Source organism: Sturnira hondurensis, unplaced genomic scaffold, assembly GCF_014824575.4.
Source record: "Sturnira hondurensis isolate 20B ecotype Veracruz unplaced genomic scaffold, ASM1482457v3 Scaffold0018337, whole genome shotgun sequence".
NCBI classification, from domain to species: domain Eukaryota; kingdom Metazoa; phylum Chordata; class Mammalia; order Chiroptera; family Phyllostomidae; genus Sturnira; species Sturnira hondurensis.
Window position 1 is genome coordinate 1,305,866 of NW_028090968.1, and position 18,837 is coordinate 1,324,702.

Below are 18,837 nucleotides of genomic sequence, written 5' to 3' on the forward strand. Positions count from 1 at the left end.
ACCTACTACACACCCTTCGAATGACTAAAATAAGAAACTGACAACAGCAAATGCCGACGAGGGTGCAGGGTATCTGCAGCTCTCATGCACTGACTGTGAGAGTGCACAATGGTCCAGCCGCTCCAGAACAGTTACCTCCCTACTCTTAGGTATTTACCCAAGAGAAATAAAAAACTTAGTTCATATAAAAAGCTGCACATGAATGTTTGTATTAGCTCTATTCAAAATCAACAACTAGGACAAGCACGTGTCTTTCATGATGGATAAACAAAATGTGGTATATTCATATAATAAAATACTACTCAGCAATAAAAGGAACTAACTTCTGATATATCAGACAATGTGGATGAGTCTCAGAGGAACTGTGCTGAGTGAAACAAACGAGAGGTTACTTACTGTATGGTTCCGTGTAGGTGACATTCTCACAAAGACAAAACTGCCACGACAGAGAACAGATTGGTGGCTGCCAGGGCTCAGGGCTGCGGGAAACATGTGGCCATAAAGGGATAGCACAAGAGAGTTTCCCAGAGTGATGCAACTGTCCTATATCCTGACTGTGATGGTGGTGGTTATGTGAACTTATACATGTACATGTTCAGTTCACATAGAACTGAACCCCCCAAAAAGTCAATTTTACTATTTGCTAAAATTTGTTTTTTAAGTCAAGGTAAGCAGGACTCTGGTCAATATACTAAAGACCCTGACTCGGCCCTTTCCCAGAACACAGTGGAATGCCCCCTCTCTGAGTGCCACTGTTGATTTAGGGACCATTTGGGCTCCAGTCACTAGCTTTTCTTCCATCTTCTTACTAGCTAAAATATCATTTGCAGAATTTCACAGGGGTGTGCCCCCCACCCCACCCAGTCACACCCTTTCACACCCTATACAGAAGTTATTAATCTATGGTAGTTGCAAAAACAGCCCCAATAATCCACCTCCTTTGCCATGTGACTTTGCAGTGACCTCCCACTCTGACCCTGGTCTCTGCCTTGGGATTTGCCTTGGCCAATGGGATGTTAGCAAATGTTACACAGTCAGAGCTTGGAAAGTGTTACAATGACTGGGTTTTTCCCGTTCTTACTCTGCCGTACAAATCCAGCCTAGCCCTGCCAGGCCCCACATATCCCATTGTTTCTGGTCAAGTACATCCTAAACATGGAAGCACATGGAGCCAAAATCAGCTGGGCCTCCCAGCCTGTCACTCAGTGCATAAGCAATATGTCATTGTTACTGGATGCCACAGAGCATACAATGGTTGTTTATTACACAGCATTAACATGGTAGTAGATAACTGATACAGAACCCAATAAAGTGATTGCTCTCAGTTATCACTCAAGGTATTGCTAAAAAGTGCAGGGAGAAATGCAGAGTCCTGTGAAATAGTGTGACCCACTGAGAAGAAAACTGTCACAGGCACTGGTTACATGTTGGCGGGATAAGATAATTTGGTCTGCAGAGAGCCATCAATTTTTGTGTGGCACAGCCTCACCTCCCTGATATTAGAGAATGTTTATTACTATTTCTTTTACTAACCCAAAGTAGGATGGAGGTAATTGTGCCAAAAATATCCTAATCAGCTTCCTTTACTCTAAACTGAATTTTCAGATGCTCTAATGTTTAAAAATATAAGACATGAAGTAGGGCAAGCAACTGTAATACTGTTTAAGCTCTCAACTCAAATCATGTTGAGATTGAAGTGAGGGTCTGGACAAAGAATTAAGGGAAATGTGACTATAGCTGAAATAGCTTCCCTTGAAGAAGCTCCTATTAGGTGACATTTCATTTCATCCCCTTGGCAAGCCTGCAAGGTCTGTGCTAATGGACCCGTTTTATAGACAAGGAAACAGAGGCACGAGAAATCAAGATCACAGGTCCACTGGGTAGTAGAGCTGACATTTGAACTGAGGTCTGTCTGACTCAAAGCTCTGCTTTTCAATTGGGTACTAAACTTCTGTATGAATCATATAAGAAATTAATAACAAAGCTTTGGCCTACCTAGTATAATGAAATTTGAATATTCATTACACTGAACAGGTTTGCTGGGGTAAAAGTCCATTGTTTTGGGGGAATCTGGTACTTCGCAGCCTCTGGGCTCAAAAATGTGCGGCTCGGCCATAGAGATGGCATCTTGATATTAACAAGATCATGGCGCCTCAGTCTTCCAGATCAACTTGACTGATATTTGGGAAGAAAAGGAGAGCCATGGTGGGGAGACTGATGGGAGAAATTTATACTGTCTCCCAAGCACACTCCGTGAGTGTGCCTGCTGTGTGTTCCTTTGAAAGTCCCATAGCTCCAAGGTCTTCCATGGTTTCAAGGAGCCAGAGGTGAGCTGTGAATACTTCTGCTAACAACAGAAGCAAGTATCGTTATCATTGCAGCCACAGGAAAACTGGCAGGTGCTTACTATGTACCTGGTGCGAAGTCTCTGGCACTGTCTTGTTAAATCTCTGAATCTGCCTCCTGGAGTAGGGCTTGTTATCTGTCCCATTTTACAGATGGGGAAATTGAGGCAGAAAGTCCTTAAAGGGTGTAATCTAAGTTTACCAAGCTAATAGATGGCAGGGCCTCAAGTGAAACCCAGGCCTGCCTCACTGCAGCCCTTTCTGTCAACAATGACAGAATGACAGAATGACAATGACGTTCTTTATGACTTTCATGTGAAGGTATGAAACAAACTACATCCCAAACCTTGACAGAATAGCTTGTTTCCTGTTGCATTACTAATTTCTCAACCTGCCTCCCCAGAACAAGCTAGTGGGAGAAATATCCACAACTCTGCCGTAGCAAATTCTCATGTGTGAAAAAGAAGAACGAGGCTACTGTTCCTACTCAGCAGTCCACGACCTGCTTTATCTTTTGAGTGATGCAGGCCAAGCCAGCAGCTGTCTGCTCAAAGGAGAGTGTTCCTGGGTCAAGGCAGGACCTTTGCTCTCTTTGCTCTCCTGGTACGATTAAAACATCCTCGGCATATTTGATTAATGAAGAACAAGAAGGGGCCATGGCTCAGAAGCAAACCAGTTAGGAAGAGGAGGGGTGGGATTTCTCAGACCACTTCTCTCAGCAGGGTCAAAGCCCTCCTTCCTTAACCCTCCTCAGCCCCATTTCCCAGGCCTTTCTGTGCAGAGGTTACTTAGGCGTTAACCCCAAAGAGGGAGAGACGGTAGGACCTTGGATAGCACCACCCAGAGGGGGCGTACCAATGTATGCAATGACAGGCCACAGCAGGAATGGGCAGAGACCCTGAAGAGAAGAGGCAGTGTGGCCCAGGATGAGTGTGAAAAGGGTAGGCTTTCTGTCCTGGGGGCATGGAGGACAACCATGCCAATCTACACCTTGGAAAGAGCTCAACATGCGGATATTTAGGAGTGCACTATGACATACTGTATCCCCTTCCATACAGGGAGAGGACAGGGTGATAGGATGCATTTGGATTTGAAGCAGGAATCTACTGCCTGGGGATTGTGCCAATGGATGCATCAGGTGTCAGGCCAAACCGGTGAAGGGGACCTCAGTCAGAATGCCAGGGGATGCTCTGTCTTGAGGGCCTGGTGTCACAGTTACCCCAGTCAACATCTCATCATCATTGTCCCCTGGGATTGAGTGGGTCCCTGCCTCCTTCCACCCTGTAGTTCTTCATGTGTTGAACAGATCTAATGCAGTCCCCTTTTACCCAAGGAGACTTTTAGTATCTAATAGGCCATATGTGGCCCACAGAAATTTTGTTTGGCTCACAAATTAGTTTCCAACTATGTAATTTAAAGATTTGATTTTGCATGTAGTTATGGGTTTCTGCCATTTACTGGAAAATTCAAAGATATGGCAACCTGCAGTCCTACACAGCAATAATCACCTGGAATGAGTAGTAGACAGGGTCTGTGAGCTCCACTCTCCACCTTTCCCTATTGTCACACTGTTAGGCTTTATTCACTGAAATGGCCTGCTTCTTCCCTACAGGTACCTGAGTCTGCCATGGTCCCCAGTCAATAGGGGTAAATTTGCGGTGTTTGCTCTGTTGATCCTAGATGCTCAGAAAGTGCCAAGCATCAATAAGCAAGATACTGAAAAGTCACAAAAGCAGGTCAGGAGGACCTTCCAACTGAGGCATGTCTGTCCCAATTAAGGGTGTCAGTCCTGATGGCGAGCTGCTTTCTCCCCCAAGTAACAGTGGGGATAAGAGGTGGGAGCTAGGAGACAGTGACAAAAGGCTGCAGTGGGAAAAAAGGTTTCCCCTTTCATTTCTGCAGGGCCGTTCATGGTGCCCTCTGAGCAGGGGGTGCGGCACCAGGGCTTTGCCCTCTGTCACATCCAAATGAAGCACCAACACCTCGGAAAGGGTCTAAGACTCTACAGGCGCAAATGGCTTCTCTCCGGTCTAAGTTATTCAAGGACTCCAAGGGGTTATAGTTCCCCAAACAGTCACTGAAGTGAATTTCCAGGCAGAACTAACTGGTCACAGGGCTCCACATGGGAGTAAACTGCCCCATTGTGCAAAAGGGCAGCAAACAATCCTGCAGTGCCTCAGACAGTGCCAGGTCCAGAACCCAGTTCCTGCAGAGAGGCCTATCAGAGGCATGACAGGCCGGCTGGTGCTTGCGAAGGGGAAGCAGTGACTTGGCCTTCCATGACATGGCCCTCCATGACTTGTTCACAGTGCTCCTCCATGACCAGGGTGACAGCTGTGCAGAGCCACCTGCTCCATGGTCCTCAGCCAACTTGGCAGTGAAGGAGGAGGACAGCTTGCTGTTCTCGATGCTCTGCAACTAGCTGCTAATTCTGCAGGAGACTTCTCTGGGGAATACTCTGCCCTCAAAACCCTGGCCCAGCTTCCTCCAAGTCTCTACCTTCTTCTCCGTGGGCTCCACTGGCTCTGCACTGCTGGCCCTGTCCCCAGCTTCCATCGTGGGCTGTCACCTCTGCTTATTCTCTCCGCTTCCCCACCTCTGCGTTCATCCCGCTCCCAAGTTTGTATCAGGGAATTTTTTTCCCAAGGAGTAGCTATAATTTCCCAATTCCTGAAAGAGATGACCCTTTGGGATTTAAAAGCAAGAAGTCAGAATTCCTGGGAGTTCTCCAGAATTCTCTAAGTCATAACTTATCCTTAAAATATTCCCAACATTCTTCATATTATTTATTCATTGTTGTGGAAATCTAAAATGATTTGCTTAATAAATAAAAAATATTTAGTTTGGTAGTACTTACAGAGAATCATCATAGCCTGGAGCAAATATTCAAACACTGGAAAACACTGTTGGTAACTGTTTGAATAACAATGCACCTGAGTGAGTCTCCAAACACACAGAATTGCTTGTGGAAATCACTAATATAAGGAGTTACTGTGCTTCCAAAACTTATTTTTTCTTGGACTGCCATTCACATCAAGTATACTGTGCATATAAACTTATTAGTATTTATTTGCAAGAATGACTCATTGTTTGCAGCAGACAGAGCCATGAACATACACTTACAACACAGCATCAGCTAAAAACGCAAGACTGACTAATTAGATCGTGACCATTTCTCTCCCACGAGCTCCTGTCCTAGTTCCTGGAAACGCTGACCTTAACCTCCAACTCCGTGTTGGCTCTTCCTGCCCTTGCTTCTCTCTGCTGGGTGTGGATTGTTGCACTTTAATTTTCACAGAAGAATTATTGTATTTCTTCCTGATTCCTTGACTGGTTTCTCTGAGATCTGGAAATGCAGTGTTTCCGGACCTGATGCCAAGGTCAGCGTGTGCAATCCTAGCAGGCCTGCACACCTCTCTCTTGCTGAGCTCCCAGCCTGCCATCAGGACCTTAGAGAGACCAGTTTATAAACCTAACACCTCATTTCCACCTACCAGGCTCCCAAGCAGGTTCCTCCTCCAGCCCCCTGACCACCATTCGCCTAGATATCCATCCAGCCTCCAAAACTTGGCAGGCGTCTGGTTCAGCCCTCCCCCCATTCACCTTTTCCCTGGGAGACTATGAAAGCACCCTACCCCATCTCCCATCCCCACTCCCTGTCCCGACACCCCGGCTGCCATCACGATACTCCCAAAGCACAGACCTGATGTCAAAGGCCAGCAAGGGCTTCCCTTCTCAGAGACCAAGATGAAAACTTCCTCAGGACCTGCCACTGTCAGGCCCCAGCCTTGCTTTCCAGAACATCCTGACCACAGGGCAAGGACCCTGTTTTCTGGCCACAGTAGATGACATGGGTTCTTTGAACTTGGCAGTGGTTCTGCATATCTGGAAAGAACATCTCTCCCTTCTCTGCCTATCAAAATTCTGCATATTAAATTGGTATACGATAGTGAGGTTTGTGGTATCTGAAAAATTTTTAAATGCACCTGCCATCTGAGCCAGAATCACCCATATGCATCAATCCTACAGACCTACTTGCCAAAATGTGTATCTATTGAAACGTTCCTGGCAACACTGTTTGAGGGAAATAAAATCTGGAAACATCTTAAATGTTCAAACAGAGCAAGGTAAAATAAGTTACAAAACAGCCACTGCAGTGGATACTACATAGTTTTCAAAAAGAATGAGCCAGCTTTATTAAATCCAAAAGGCAAACCACAGAGCCCTGTGTCGAGGGTGGCTCTGGTTTACGTAAGCACGGGCAGTTCCTGTGGTTACATGAGAAAGCCACCAGTGATCACAAGGTGGGGGCACGCTGCACAGCAGAGGGCTGTGTGGCGCGTACTTCATCTCCTATCTTTCTGTGGTGCTTCAGTAGCTTTTTAATACCATACGTTTATCACTTCCTCCAAAACGTCTGCTCCCCAGACTCTCCCTCCCCCATGCTCCCTTTCTGCGGGTAAAAAATAGTTACATACATCCAGAGCTACTATGTGAAAGGCGCTGCTCTGAAAACTTGGCATGCGTGTGCTCATGTAGCCCTCTCGGACACCCCGTCGGGTGGATGCTAATGATATTTCCACCACACAGATGAAGGTACGAGGCCTGGGAGAGCTCAAGTGACTTGCTTGGGGCCACCCAGCTCGTCAGTGGCAGAGCTGGGCAGACTGGGCAGTCTGACACATAACTAGGCACTCTGCAAATTCTTGCTAAGTCAACGAGCGACATGCCTTCTGATAATATTATGACCTACATCATGTTGGCCTGGGTGCTTGGTACATCTGTGTAATACCCTTACCAACCTCCCTGCCAGCCCTGGGGCCTAGGAAGAGTAGGTGCTCAGTATATGTTGTCTTGAATACAGTTTGTCCATACTGAGCAGCTGGGGACATCTGTATTGCTGCCTGGTCTGGTAGGAGCCTGGGCAAGTCATAGAAGTCCTCTTCTCTCCTACCTGCCAACTACTTGTCACACTGGCCTCCCTGTTACCTCGGCCAAGTCTCCAATTCCTCCTGCCAGGACCCTAAAGAAGCTTTGCAAACTGCTCCCCGAAAGGCCATTGTCAATCCCACGTCCAGAGTGAGATTTTAAAAACATAAACCAGGTCATGTCACACCCTATTCCAAACCTTTTGGTAGCTTCCTAACCGACTCAGAATAAATCTCAGCTCTGACTGGCATGGCTCAGTTAGTTGAACACTGTCCCAAAAAGCAAAAGGTCATTGGTTTGATTCCTGGCCAGGGCACAAGCCTGGGTTGCGGGCCTGGTTCCCAGTTGGGGAGTGTGTGACAGGTAACCTATCGATGTTTCTCTCTCTTTCTCCCTCCCTTCCCCTCTGTCTAGAAGTAAATAAGTAAAATATTTTCAAAAAAGAGTAAATCTCAGTCATTGTTGTGGCCTCTGAGGCCCTGGTGACCTCCCGCCCAGTCTGTCCATACCGGCCACACTAGCATCACCTGACACTCTCAGCTCGTTCCTGCCTCAAGGCCTGGGCACTTACTATTCCCTCTGTCTGAACGCCCTCCCCTGAGGAATTCACGGGATCTTCCCTCAGAGAGGCCTTTCCTGACCATTTTACAGAAAACACCCCGTATGACTCTGTAGTCTAATTCTACATCAATTTTCTTCATTTTCACTTATTATATGTGTATATTATATGTCTGTTTGTCCCTTTTCCATCTCCCCTACTCTGTAAAGGCAGAGGATTTTTTAGCTTTTTTCTGTTTTGTTCTCTGCTACATCCCCAGCATTTGTTGAGTACTTAGTAGGTGCTCAATGAACAGTGGCTGGATGAAAGGGATGTTTGCTAAATACAATCCCCTTTCCACATGTCCATATATATGGGGACTTTCCATACATCCACTCAGCAGAGTCTCTGTACTGGAGATGTGCCAGATTCCCCCAGTTTCTCTGGAAATCGGAGGAGCTGGGCCTATTGCCCTCTTCCTTGCCCTTCCCCCTCCTCTCTGTGGAGGTGACCTCTCTCCTGTCAACACCAAATAAAGAAACATGGCGGAAATGGAACATAATCACGGTGATTGTTGGGCGGCCAGGGGCTGGGAGGCTATCTGAATAGCAGGGAGGAAGAGCCATCACCCTCATCACTTTCAAAAACAGCCGTTCATGGTGATGTTCTAGGGTGGCAGCCCTTGCAGATCCGGAGGGCCAGTACCCTGGGGACCAAACTTGGGCCACAGCCCTTAACAACCCATTTACATGCCATCTCTCCAGGTGACAGGCACGGGTCCGCCAAGTAAGGGCCTCCGGGGAAGGAGGCCTGGGTGTTTTCCTGCTGGGGAGAACCGCACCTCAGAGCAGGCTGCGGTCTGGGGCCCAGGCTGTGCTCACCTCCCTGCAAAGCCAGGGCTCAGCTGAGGCCCACTTCCCCAGGGGCAGGCCCAAGTCCCTTTATCCAGGGCTGGAGGAACCCAGAGGGGAAGGAGGGGAAGACAGGATGACTCTGGAATCATCCATGTTGTTAGCAGTCACTGCACAGGTCAGGTCAGTGATTGTGGCACTTCCCGTCTTACCCGGGAGGAAACCCAGACTTACAGAAGCAAATCCTTTCCCCAAGATCACGCCCTCCTTGGTGGTAGAGATGGGCTATCCCTGACTCCAAAGCCCCCCCACGTTCCATTTAGCAAGCAGGGGTCTCAAGCTCATCTGCCCTTGGGGACCAGGTTGCTGATGTGCATCAGTGAAGCAGGCCACGGGCAAATCCAAGAGGGAGAGGTCGGAAAGGTGCCAGGCTAGGGGATACTTATCCTACGTAAGTCTTTCACGTTTTTATATGTTCTCTGTGCCTTTCGATTCAACATAATACCAAGTTATTATTACTACTTAAAGGTATATGAGATATATGCCCCTTCTCTCCTTTTTTTTTGTAAAAATAACTTTATCTTTCCTCATTTAAAAAGCAGTGAATATTATGAGAAAGTAAGCAACAAGACAGCCCATAATTTTACCTACCAGAAAAAAACCTATTTTTTAAATGAAGTATAATTGACATAAAACATTATATTAGTTTCAGGTGTACAACATTATGATTTGGTATTTGTATATATTGCAAAATGATCACAATAAATCTAGTGAACATCCATCATCACACAGTTACAGAACTTTTTAAATTTTACTTATATGTACATATTTTAATATTTTTCTTTAAAGCTGCATCCACACCTAAGCGGCCTGCTCATCCAGCCACATGTTGTGAGACCTCAGGAATAGGGTCCGTATTCCCTTCTGGCACCTGGGCAGCGCTGAAGACCTGTAGCCTGGAGGGCTGGGCTAACAAGGCAATGTGAGTCAAAAGTCCCTAGGAAGGAGCTGTATAACTCCTGGTAGCAGTGACTTGTAAAGCAAAAAGTGTCAACTTAAGCTCAGGTGACCCCTGGCGGTGCACAGCTTGGAGCATTTCATCCTCGAGCTAAACCCCTGCTCACTGGGAGAACACGGCAGCTCATATTTCAGCAAAAAATAAATTTAACAACTTTAAGAGTGAATGTGGCAGCAGATGGGGGTGGGGAAAACATGGGCTGCATTTTCTGCTGAAAATCCAGTTGGGAATTTGTGCTGTGACCTACATTACTCTAGTTTCCACCCCCGTAACTTTCTCTCCCCTCAAGGAACAGCAGAATATGATACATTTCCCAAGGACAAATTACTCTGCAAAAAAAAAAAAAAGCCCCATTTTAATAGCATGCTAAATNAGCAGATGGGGGTGGGGAAAACATGGGCTGCATTTTCTGCTGAAAATCCAGTTGGGAATTTGTGCTGTGACCTACATTACTCTAGTTTCCACCCCCGTAACTTTCTCTCCCCTCAAGGAACAGCAGAATATGATACATTTCCCAAGGACAAATTACTCTGCAAAAAAAAAAAAAGCCCCATTTTAATAGCATGCTAAATGACAGCACAGCAAATCATTTAAGCCTTCACTGATTTGCGGTCCAGTTCCACAGGATGAATTCTTGGAATCCAAGCCTCCCTTCACTAATGTGCTTTCAAAAGCACACCTGATATTTTCCTCAGTATCTGCTAACATCTGCCATGTGTCACGTCTCAGAGCACACCTTTCTCTGAAATGCCCAGGCAACACAAAGAATATGGGGCTCCCAGAAGAAGAGGGTTTGGGGGGACTGCCATTCATCTACTTGCCAGTTTGGTGGGCAGACTCTGGTCCCTGCCCTGGGCCAGGCTAATACACAGAGTTCAAAATGGAAAAGAAAGGGCTCCCTTCCTACTGCCCTACTTTCTAATGCAGAGACTGCTGCTGGCATTAGCAAGGAAGGCAACGGGAGGCAGAGGGATTTGGAGAAAAAATTGAACCTGCTGATTCTTCAACTCTTAGGTTTGTACAGATGGTAGAATACTTGGAAGTCAGGGTGCCCCTTGCAGTACACAGTGAAATACTGACACAGTAAACAGAAAAAAATAAACCAGAAAAGTGTGTGCAAAAGCAGGTCCCATGTAATATTGGACTCTAGGCTGCACAAGCCTGAGAATTTTAAGGAATATTTATTTAAAAAAAACCACAACACAAAACATCAGAGAAAACCACAAGCAAATTCTACCCATAGGCTTTTATTTTCTTGTCCATCTTCCCTCTCCTTCCCCAAACTGAAGTGGGGCTACCTTTTCTGAAGTTTAGCAGTGGACTAGCTCATAGAACATACTGGGAGCACAAGGGCGAGCCAAATGCATCATGGGTAACATGCAATGTCTGGGCCTCACATCCAAACCCTGTATGGAGAGGCCGTCCGAGCAGTGGGCAAGAAGCAGGACTGCAAACTCAGGTGTCTACAGAGGCCAGACAGGTAATGTGAGAGAGTGATGCCACTTGAATATATGAGAAACACAGCCAAATACCAGCAAAAGAGACCAAGGAAGGCTCGGCTCGGTGTCCAAGGGACAATGGTGGAGGTGGAGCCCCACAGGGACAAGGTGGCAGGCCAGGCAAAGCTATAGCTACGTGTGGTTGGGTGAAAGTGGACATAGGCATCTGTCTGTCCCGCCACCATAACCAAATGTCCCACAGTACTTGTGCCTTAAACAACAGATTTATTTCTCACAGTTCTGGAGGCTGAAAGTCCAAGATCAAAGAGCTGGCAGATTTGGTTCCAGGTGAAGGAAGGCAGCCTTCCTGGCTTCCAGACAGGTGCCTTCTCATTGTGGTCTCACACAGCAGAGGGGGGACCCTCAGGTCTCTCTTCTGCTTCTGATAGGGGCAGTGATGTCATGTGGGGCCCACCCTTATAACTTCATCCAACCCTAACTTCTAAAAGACCCCAAATACCATCACATTGGAAGGTAGCACTTCAACATATGGATTTGGGGTGGGAGGGACAAACATTCACTTCAGAACAAAGTGTGAGCAATTCTCACTTTCAGAGGAAGCCTGATATCTGAGTTTTTAAAAATCTGACACCTTCTAATTTTTGATGATGGCAAGACTTCATTTATGAAAAACAAATAACCAAATCCCACTGGACTGGTCAAAGGGTCAGGCTGCATCCTCAGGTCGTGGGTTCATCATTCATGCCCCGAAATGGGCTACGGGACCGAAGAGCCCGGGTTCCCCATGTGCTGGAGGGTAAGCCAGGGGTCACCAGGTAACTAACTTCTCAGAGCCCCACTTTCCTCAGAGTATGAGCTGGAACCTAAGGACATCGCCCTTTTATTGACAACTTTCTAAGGTTCCATCTAATAAAATGGAGGGATGGTGCTCACCTAATGGGCTCTCAGCAGATAAAGCAGGTCAACCGTTGGGCCAGCGCCTGTAGTAACTGCTCACCAACAGCAGTGGTGGGGGGGGGGGGGCAGTGCGCACCAGTCTAGTACACAAGGCCATTCATGTTCAGTAGCTAAAGCTGACCTTTAGGATGCTGAATCACCATTTGGAAGAACCAAGGAAATCTTCAAGATCTATTTTTAAAATATGCTTTTCGGGGTTTATTTCCTTAACCAAGAGAGGTTTTTTAGAAAAACAAAAATCTAGGAATCTCGTAGGGAGAACTCCTGAGCTGAAACACCAGTCTCATTGTTTTCCGTGGGAGCACCCAGACAGGGAGTGATCACGTGGGTTCACCGGCTCGTCTTCCACTTCCCCCAAATGAAACAGCCTCCAGACTCTGACCTGCAACCCCATCTCACTCAAAAAGACCAAGGTGGAGAGGGAAGCTCAATTTAGAACTTCAATGAAAAGCAACAGAGAAAAGCTGTTTAATTCATCTGGGGTCCAGACCAACGTTCAGTCAGAAATTTGATGTCAATATTGTGTCATTTGCCACAATCTCCTACTGAAATTCTTTGTGTTTTTTAAAGCCCATGAAATTGAACCTTATGTTCTCTGTGCTAATCAGGCACAAAAGGTTTCTCTCCCAGCTCTGATTAATGGCAACCAGTGCAGCTGGGATTGCACAACACACTGAGATGCTCTCATTAACACACAATTTTCACAGTTCCCCAAGCTAATGTTTGCTAAGCGCTGGACCAGAGATGCCAGGATGTGCCAGGCAGGAAGGCCACCAGCTTGCTTGCCTGTGTCGGGCAGGGTTTCCTCCCTCTCAGGCTCGAGCGCGCAGCCTTTCTTAGCGTCTGAGCCTTAGGGCCCACTCTCTAACTCAGTTCCTCAGGGAATCGAGCCAAAGTGCAGAGGATTGGTGAGAGGTCAATCTCCAATACACACCCTGGGCTGGGGGCGGCCATTAAAAGAAGACGAACTCCTCTCATGAACCACTGTGGCACTTTCAAAACGGTGAGATCAAGGCCCTGGCATCACAAATAACTGAATACAAGAAAAACAGTTTTCTGTACGGTGGGCATCTTTTATCACAGGCAGCACGATAAAATTACATCTTCTCATAAAAGCCCTAAAACAATTAGAAAGCATAAGCAGCCAGCCTGGCCACCCTTTCAAAGGCCCTAAGCAGGTGAGAGCAGCGGGGCTGCCGGTGTCTGTCTGGTTGGAAGTTCAGCTTGGAAACTGCGGAGTGTGGCGCCCAAGGAGAGCCCCGCATTCGGAAATAAGCCCCCTGTTTTATGTTACAGCATCGCTGTTAGAACAAATCAGACTCTCCAATCCCAAGACAGCATTTCAAAGAACTCCAGTGAAAAGAAACTCTTATTTTATCTCAGTAAATCAATCACATAGGCTCAGACCAGCGTTTCTCGAGTGAGTCCCAATCCCATTTTGGGGAAGCCACAGGTCTGCTATGTATTTCTGTGCTGTGTTTCCATTATGATGATAATATTTTAGAAATAATGGAATTATATTCTACAACATCTAAAAGGCCTTTTAAACACTAAGTACTGTTTCATCATTCCAGGTCTCAATATTCTAAGGATATAAATGTCTCAGGCTGGTAAGAGACGGAATAGGACAAAGTAGACTCATTGGAGATAAGGTAGTGACACCAAGTGACGGCCACCTGCTTGAAAGTGCTGCACAGATGTTTCCAGGCAACGTGACCCAAGGAAGGCAGGGAGGGAGGAATGGAGTCAGTGGGCATGCTGGCGTGGCACACGGCACACTGAAAAGACCTGCTGCACACTGGCTCACACTGCTCACACTGCTGCGAGCCAAGATTTGGTTTCAGAAAAATGGCCGCGGCATTGCATTGACAACTTTGAGTTGTAATGATGTTGTAAGTGCTTAATGTGTAAAGTTCTTTCAATTTTTTTTTTTTTACTTTTACAGGGACATATAAAAACAAGGAATTTATACCTAGTTCCAAGTTATGTTTATACCTAGTTTTAAGTAAGTGATATTAATACGAAAATCATTTAAGGAGGTACCAGTGGGAGTCTGAGAATTTTTCTTTGGGTTCACTACCCAGGCAGAAGACACCGAGAGAGTATCTCAGCTCTGGAACATCTGTGAGTGGCACAGAAAATGAATCTTTCCTGTGATCACAATGCATGAAAATATAAAACCATGCAGCCCTGAATTTATTTGCAAACCTCAAATCAGCAACATTCATTTGCAGACTCTCTTTCACGAGTCCTTTAGCAACTCCAAAGCACTGTGGCATGAGTCTCCCACGGCTCCCAAGGCACACTGGGTCCCGGGGTATCTAGGACACAGACACGCTTCGCTGCCCATCCATGGAAGAGAGAAAAAAGGATGCGTGGGTGGAGCACATCCCTGTGAATGGTACTTACACAAAGAAGGGCATCAGCTGAACAAGGGTCTCTTTCTTGGGATTGGTGGCAAACTCGGGGACCATCTGGATGACTTTGTTCATGACATTGCGCAGGTAATTCTGTAGCTGCTTCCTCCGTTCCTCCACAAACTTGGCATCCTGAGAAAACAGAGACGGGGTGTGCTCAAGTGTGCTTTCCTAGCCTATCCATAAGTTTCCCCCAGGACATACAATGCTCAATCATTATGGCCCAGGCAGCTAACATTTATGGGGTGACTGCCACATGTAAAGGGTGTCTCAGGCTTTACATGTGTAATCACATTTAATAACAGAGAAGATGCTCATGCTATTAAGTGGGGGGAAGCAGGTCTATCAAACTCCCTACAGTGTCTTTCTATAAATGAATGAAGTCTTAGCAACTGTGGCTTTTATTGAGTACCTACCATGTGATGAATACAGCGGTGGGGACTGAGGGTAAAACAATAAACACACAGTCACTGCTGTGGTCCTGGTGGAGGTGACTGTGGGGGAGACACAGATAAATCTAGCAACCATATGGGTGAGTGTATAATTATTAGTCACACTAAATGCCACCCTAGAAAGAGGGTGCTTGATTTTGCCTTCATAGGAATTTTCTGAAATATAAAGATCATATTAATAAACAAATTCTAGCTTGTCTTGAAAAACTAGGAGACGCAGCAGCAGCACTGTCCTTCCCACAGGGTCAGACCAGGCTGTGCAGTGCGGTGCAGTGCCGAGGTAGTGCAAGGCTGGCGCAGTCTCCACCCAGCCCTGCTCCAGACCCTCCTGCCACCCTCACCCCACCCTGGATCTCCTCAGCCCTCTCCAGCAGAGCCAGCTTCCCAGACGTGTGTCCTGTGCAGTCACACAGTGTGGAACTTGGACTTGCCTAGAAATTCTGAATAATTTTGGAACAAGGGGACCCACATTTCCATGTGGCCTGGGGCTCCACAGATTCTGCAGCCCATCCTGTTCATTCTGATCAGCACTGGTGTCCCTGGTTTGTAACTAGAAACCCTGGCCTGGGAGAGGGCAGGAAAGGCCTTCTCTGAGCCCGTGATGCTCCTTCTGGACTGAGGCCCAAGAACAATGAGTAAAGGAGCAGCAGAGCGGGCGGTAGGAGGGACAAGGTCCTTCACACTCACAAAACAGAAGAAGCTTTGGTTACTCTCATGTGAGGAAACCGCAGCCTAGAGAGGGGCTGGGTGGCCCATCCACGAGGTCCCGCAGATGGAGCGGGGCACTCACCTCTGCCCCACACCCCAGTGTCGGCCCAGTGCCAGCCCAGGCAGGACTCCGCAACAGTCTGCTGAACGAGGCCACATGTGCAGAGCCACCTGGGTTGAGCACTGCCCAGTATGTAGCCTGGTCTCTGGCCGAGTCCCCACAAGGCCCTGCCTAAGGACCCGAGCATGGCAGGGAGAAACTTTAAGTGTCAGATTTAGCAAATAAAAATACAGGGCACCCAGTGAAATTTGAATTTCAATAAGTAGTGAGTCACTTTTTAGGTTTTATTACTCAGTATTCAATAATTCATAATGCAATAATTTTTCAGTGTTCAAATGTATACCGCACAATAAAAACTTTCCAGGCAATATTTGGGACACACTGAAACTAAGAAATTATTCATTGTTCATCTGAAATTAAAATTTCACTGGGTGTCCTGCATTTCATCTGGCAACCCTTCTCTGAGCACCAGGTGGGAGGAAGAAACACTGAGCAGGGGCCCGGGGCCCCTTCCAGGTCTCAGCAGGCCCTCTAGCCCAAAGCCACTCCCTGATCACCTCCTCAGCAGGGACCTTCCACCAGAGGGGTGGCAGTAAGGGAACACTGCTGAGGGCCATTCGCCCTCACCACCAGCACAGCCCAGGCAGGGGGCAGAGCTGTGCCCTGAAATCACCTGCAGCCTGGCGGGAGGTGCAGGGGCGCTGAGTGGGCAGAGCCACGGCACCAGCCAGGAGAGCTGCAGGTCCCCGGCCCAAGCTGCAGCCATCCAGGCTCCGCCACTCCCTGGCCTGAATGCCAGGTTCTGCTCTGGGGTCTCCAAGTTTCAACCCATTGTTAAGCAATCAGACGTTTCTCCTTGGGAAGCTGGTTAATAAGTCAGATTAGTGCTGAATCAAGCAAATTAAACCTAGTTTTTCATCTGCAGAAGAAGCCTTCGAGGACAGCTTGAGCGGCATGGCTGCATGAAGACAAGAAAGAAAGGAACTCATCGGCCTGCGAAGAACCGGCACGGAGTTCCCCCTCTTCTGGAGGGGCTGCTCCACACACTGGAAAGCGACAAGGAGAGACTGCAGATGGCTCCTCATGCGGCTTGTGGGCTGGTTACAGGGTCCTAAGAAGGTAAGGACCCCTGAAAAGAAGGGCAGAGGATCTACCTAGGAATTGAATCAGCCCATTTCCGCTTGATTAATGTCTCTTCTCACTCAAGTCCCAGGGGCAACAGTGACTGGCAGAAAGGTTATCACCTCGGAGAAATTCCAAATCCTTCCTGTGTACTGATTCCTCAAGCTAGTGGGTCCTGGGAACCCCGGCCAGCTCCTGAGAAAACCCAACATGGCCGCAGTGTGAATTTGATATCCAGGCAATTTTACCTGAGCCATCTGAGAAAAGCAACGATGTCCATGGCATCTCTACTCTCACTCGGCACTCAGTGCTTCCCTTGCCCCACATCCCCGCATCTCCAAGGCTGGAAACTGAGGCCCAGGCAGGCCGAGAAACTTGTCTAAGGGCTCAGAACCCAGAGTTTCAGGTTTTTAACCTTCAAGTAATCCAGAATACTCTTGAATTTACAGAAGAAAAATCTGCAGGCCTCCTAAACCACAGGCTTACCGGATGGCCTTGGCAGAAAACTGCTGTATGAACAGAAGGCACCTGTCACCTGTCACCCAAGTGCCTGACCGCTGGCCTCCTTGGTCCCGGAGGTACCCACAGGGAGAACTGCGCTGCGTCGTGCACAGGGCTGGGCAGAACGCCACGGGGCAGAGGCCCTCTCAGAACAGCTCATGGAAGGCTGTCTGCTCTCTGGTAACTGTCATCTCCGTTTTTACACTTTTTTATCATGAAAATTTCAAAATGTGGCAAAAAGTAAAGCAAATAAATCCCCATAACATTTTAGCTAATAAACATCTTAACTCTTTTCTATATTTGCTTCATCATTTTTACCTTTTTGCTAAGGCGCTTTAAATTAGGCCCTGAATACCTCAGTGTGTATTTCTAAATTACTAAAAACATGTTCCTATTCATCCATTATCACCTCTAACAAAATAAATGGTATTTTTTGGTGTTATCTTATACCTAACATGGATTCAAACATTTGTGTTTACAAGGGTGCCTGCTGTTTCTGGAACTTTGAAAAGGGCTTGTAGCCCTCCTCAGAGCAAAGCTGGCAGTTCTTCAGCGGGTCGAAGGCGGCCCTGTTTGTTACCAAGTCCCCCTGGGGATCAGTCGGTCTGGGGCTGGCTTTCTGGTGAAGGCAGCCCTGCTTTTTCACTATCAGCTGCTAATAGCTTGTGTGGCCTAAATGCAGGTAAACCAGGATGTTTCTGCATCAAATTCATACTCCTGGCCCCCTTGGGAAAGGAGCAGTACTGCCCTCCTGAGCTGGAAGCAAGTGCCAACCATGCACCCCTCCTGGTTCCCACAGTCCCATCCTCTGCCTGGGTTCCGAGGCCTGGATTTTAGACCCCTAATTTATACCAGTTGCATACATAGTAGGACTGCCTGAGGCCCTACAAACCACTGAAGAGACCACCCACCCTGTGCGATGATCACATTAGGAGATAGGATGACATTCCCTCAGGCAGGCAGAGCAATTCACATTGCCATTTTTAGGTCAGGTGGAAAACCACTCAGAGCCTCAGGCTTCTCAGCTGTAAAATGGGGATACGGATGGTGCCCACTTCAGAATGATAACCTAAACTGAGAAGCAGGTAGCCTAAGCATTGCCTGCCAGTCTCTGAGATAGATGCTGATAATTCATGGATGCTCAGCCAGGATGGTTTTATTCAAGAAGTGGCTTTGTATATGGGTGGGTCTGGCAACCAGTTGGTCAGTGCTCAGATGGGGGGAACATGCTGGGGTCCTGTAACCTACAGGTGCTCAGGGAAGCTAACAGGAAGTTTACATGAGGGATGGAGAGAGGGTTTCACTCCGAGGAAGTGAGTCCTTGAAGATGCTACTTCAGCTTCACCTAGGGGAAAGACATCATCAGGTGGTCCGGGTGGTGCCCTCAGGTCGGGGAGGGACAGGGCAGGTGCAGGGAATAGCAAAAGCACAAGCCATAGGCAGAAGGAGCTTGGCTTGCTGAAACAACAGGACAAGGT

At 47.4% G+C, this 18,837-nt stretch overlaps 1 protein-coding gene across 2 annotated transcripts in view; it reads right to left on the bottom strand.

Moving 5' to 3' along the window:
• Positions 1 to 18,837, bottom strand: part of SNX29 (sorting nexin 29) — a 560,470-nt gene that overhangs the window by 41,615 nt on the left and 500,018 nt on the right. For both annotated transcript variants that reach the window (XM_037068993.1, XM_037068994.1), the window contains one exon: positions 14,508 to 14,647. In XM_037068993.1, the coding sequence (XP_036924888.1) occupies positions 14,508 to 14,647 (140 nt within the window). The remainder of the gene's footprint in view (positions 1 to 14,507; positions 14,648 to 18,837) is intronic.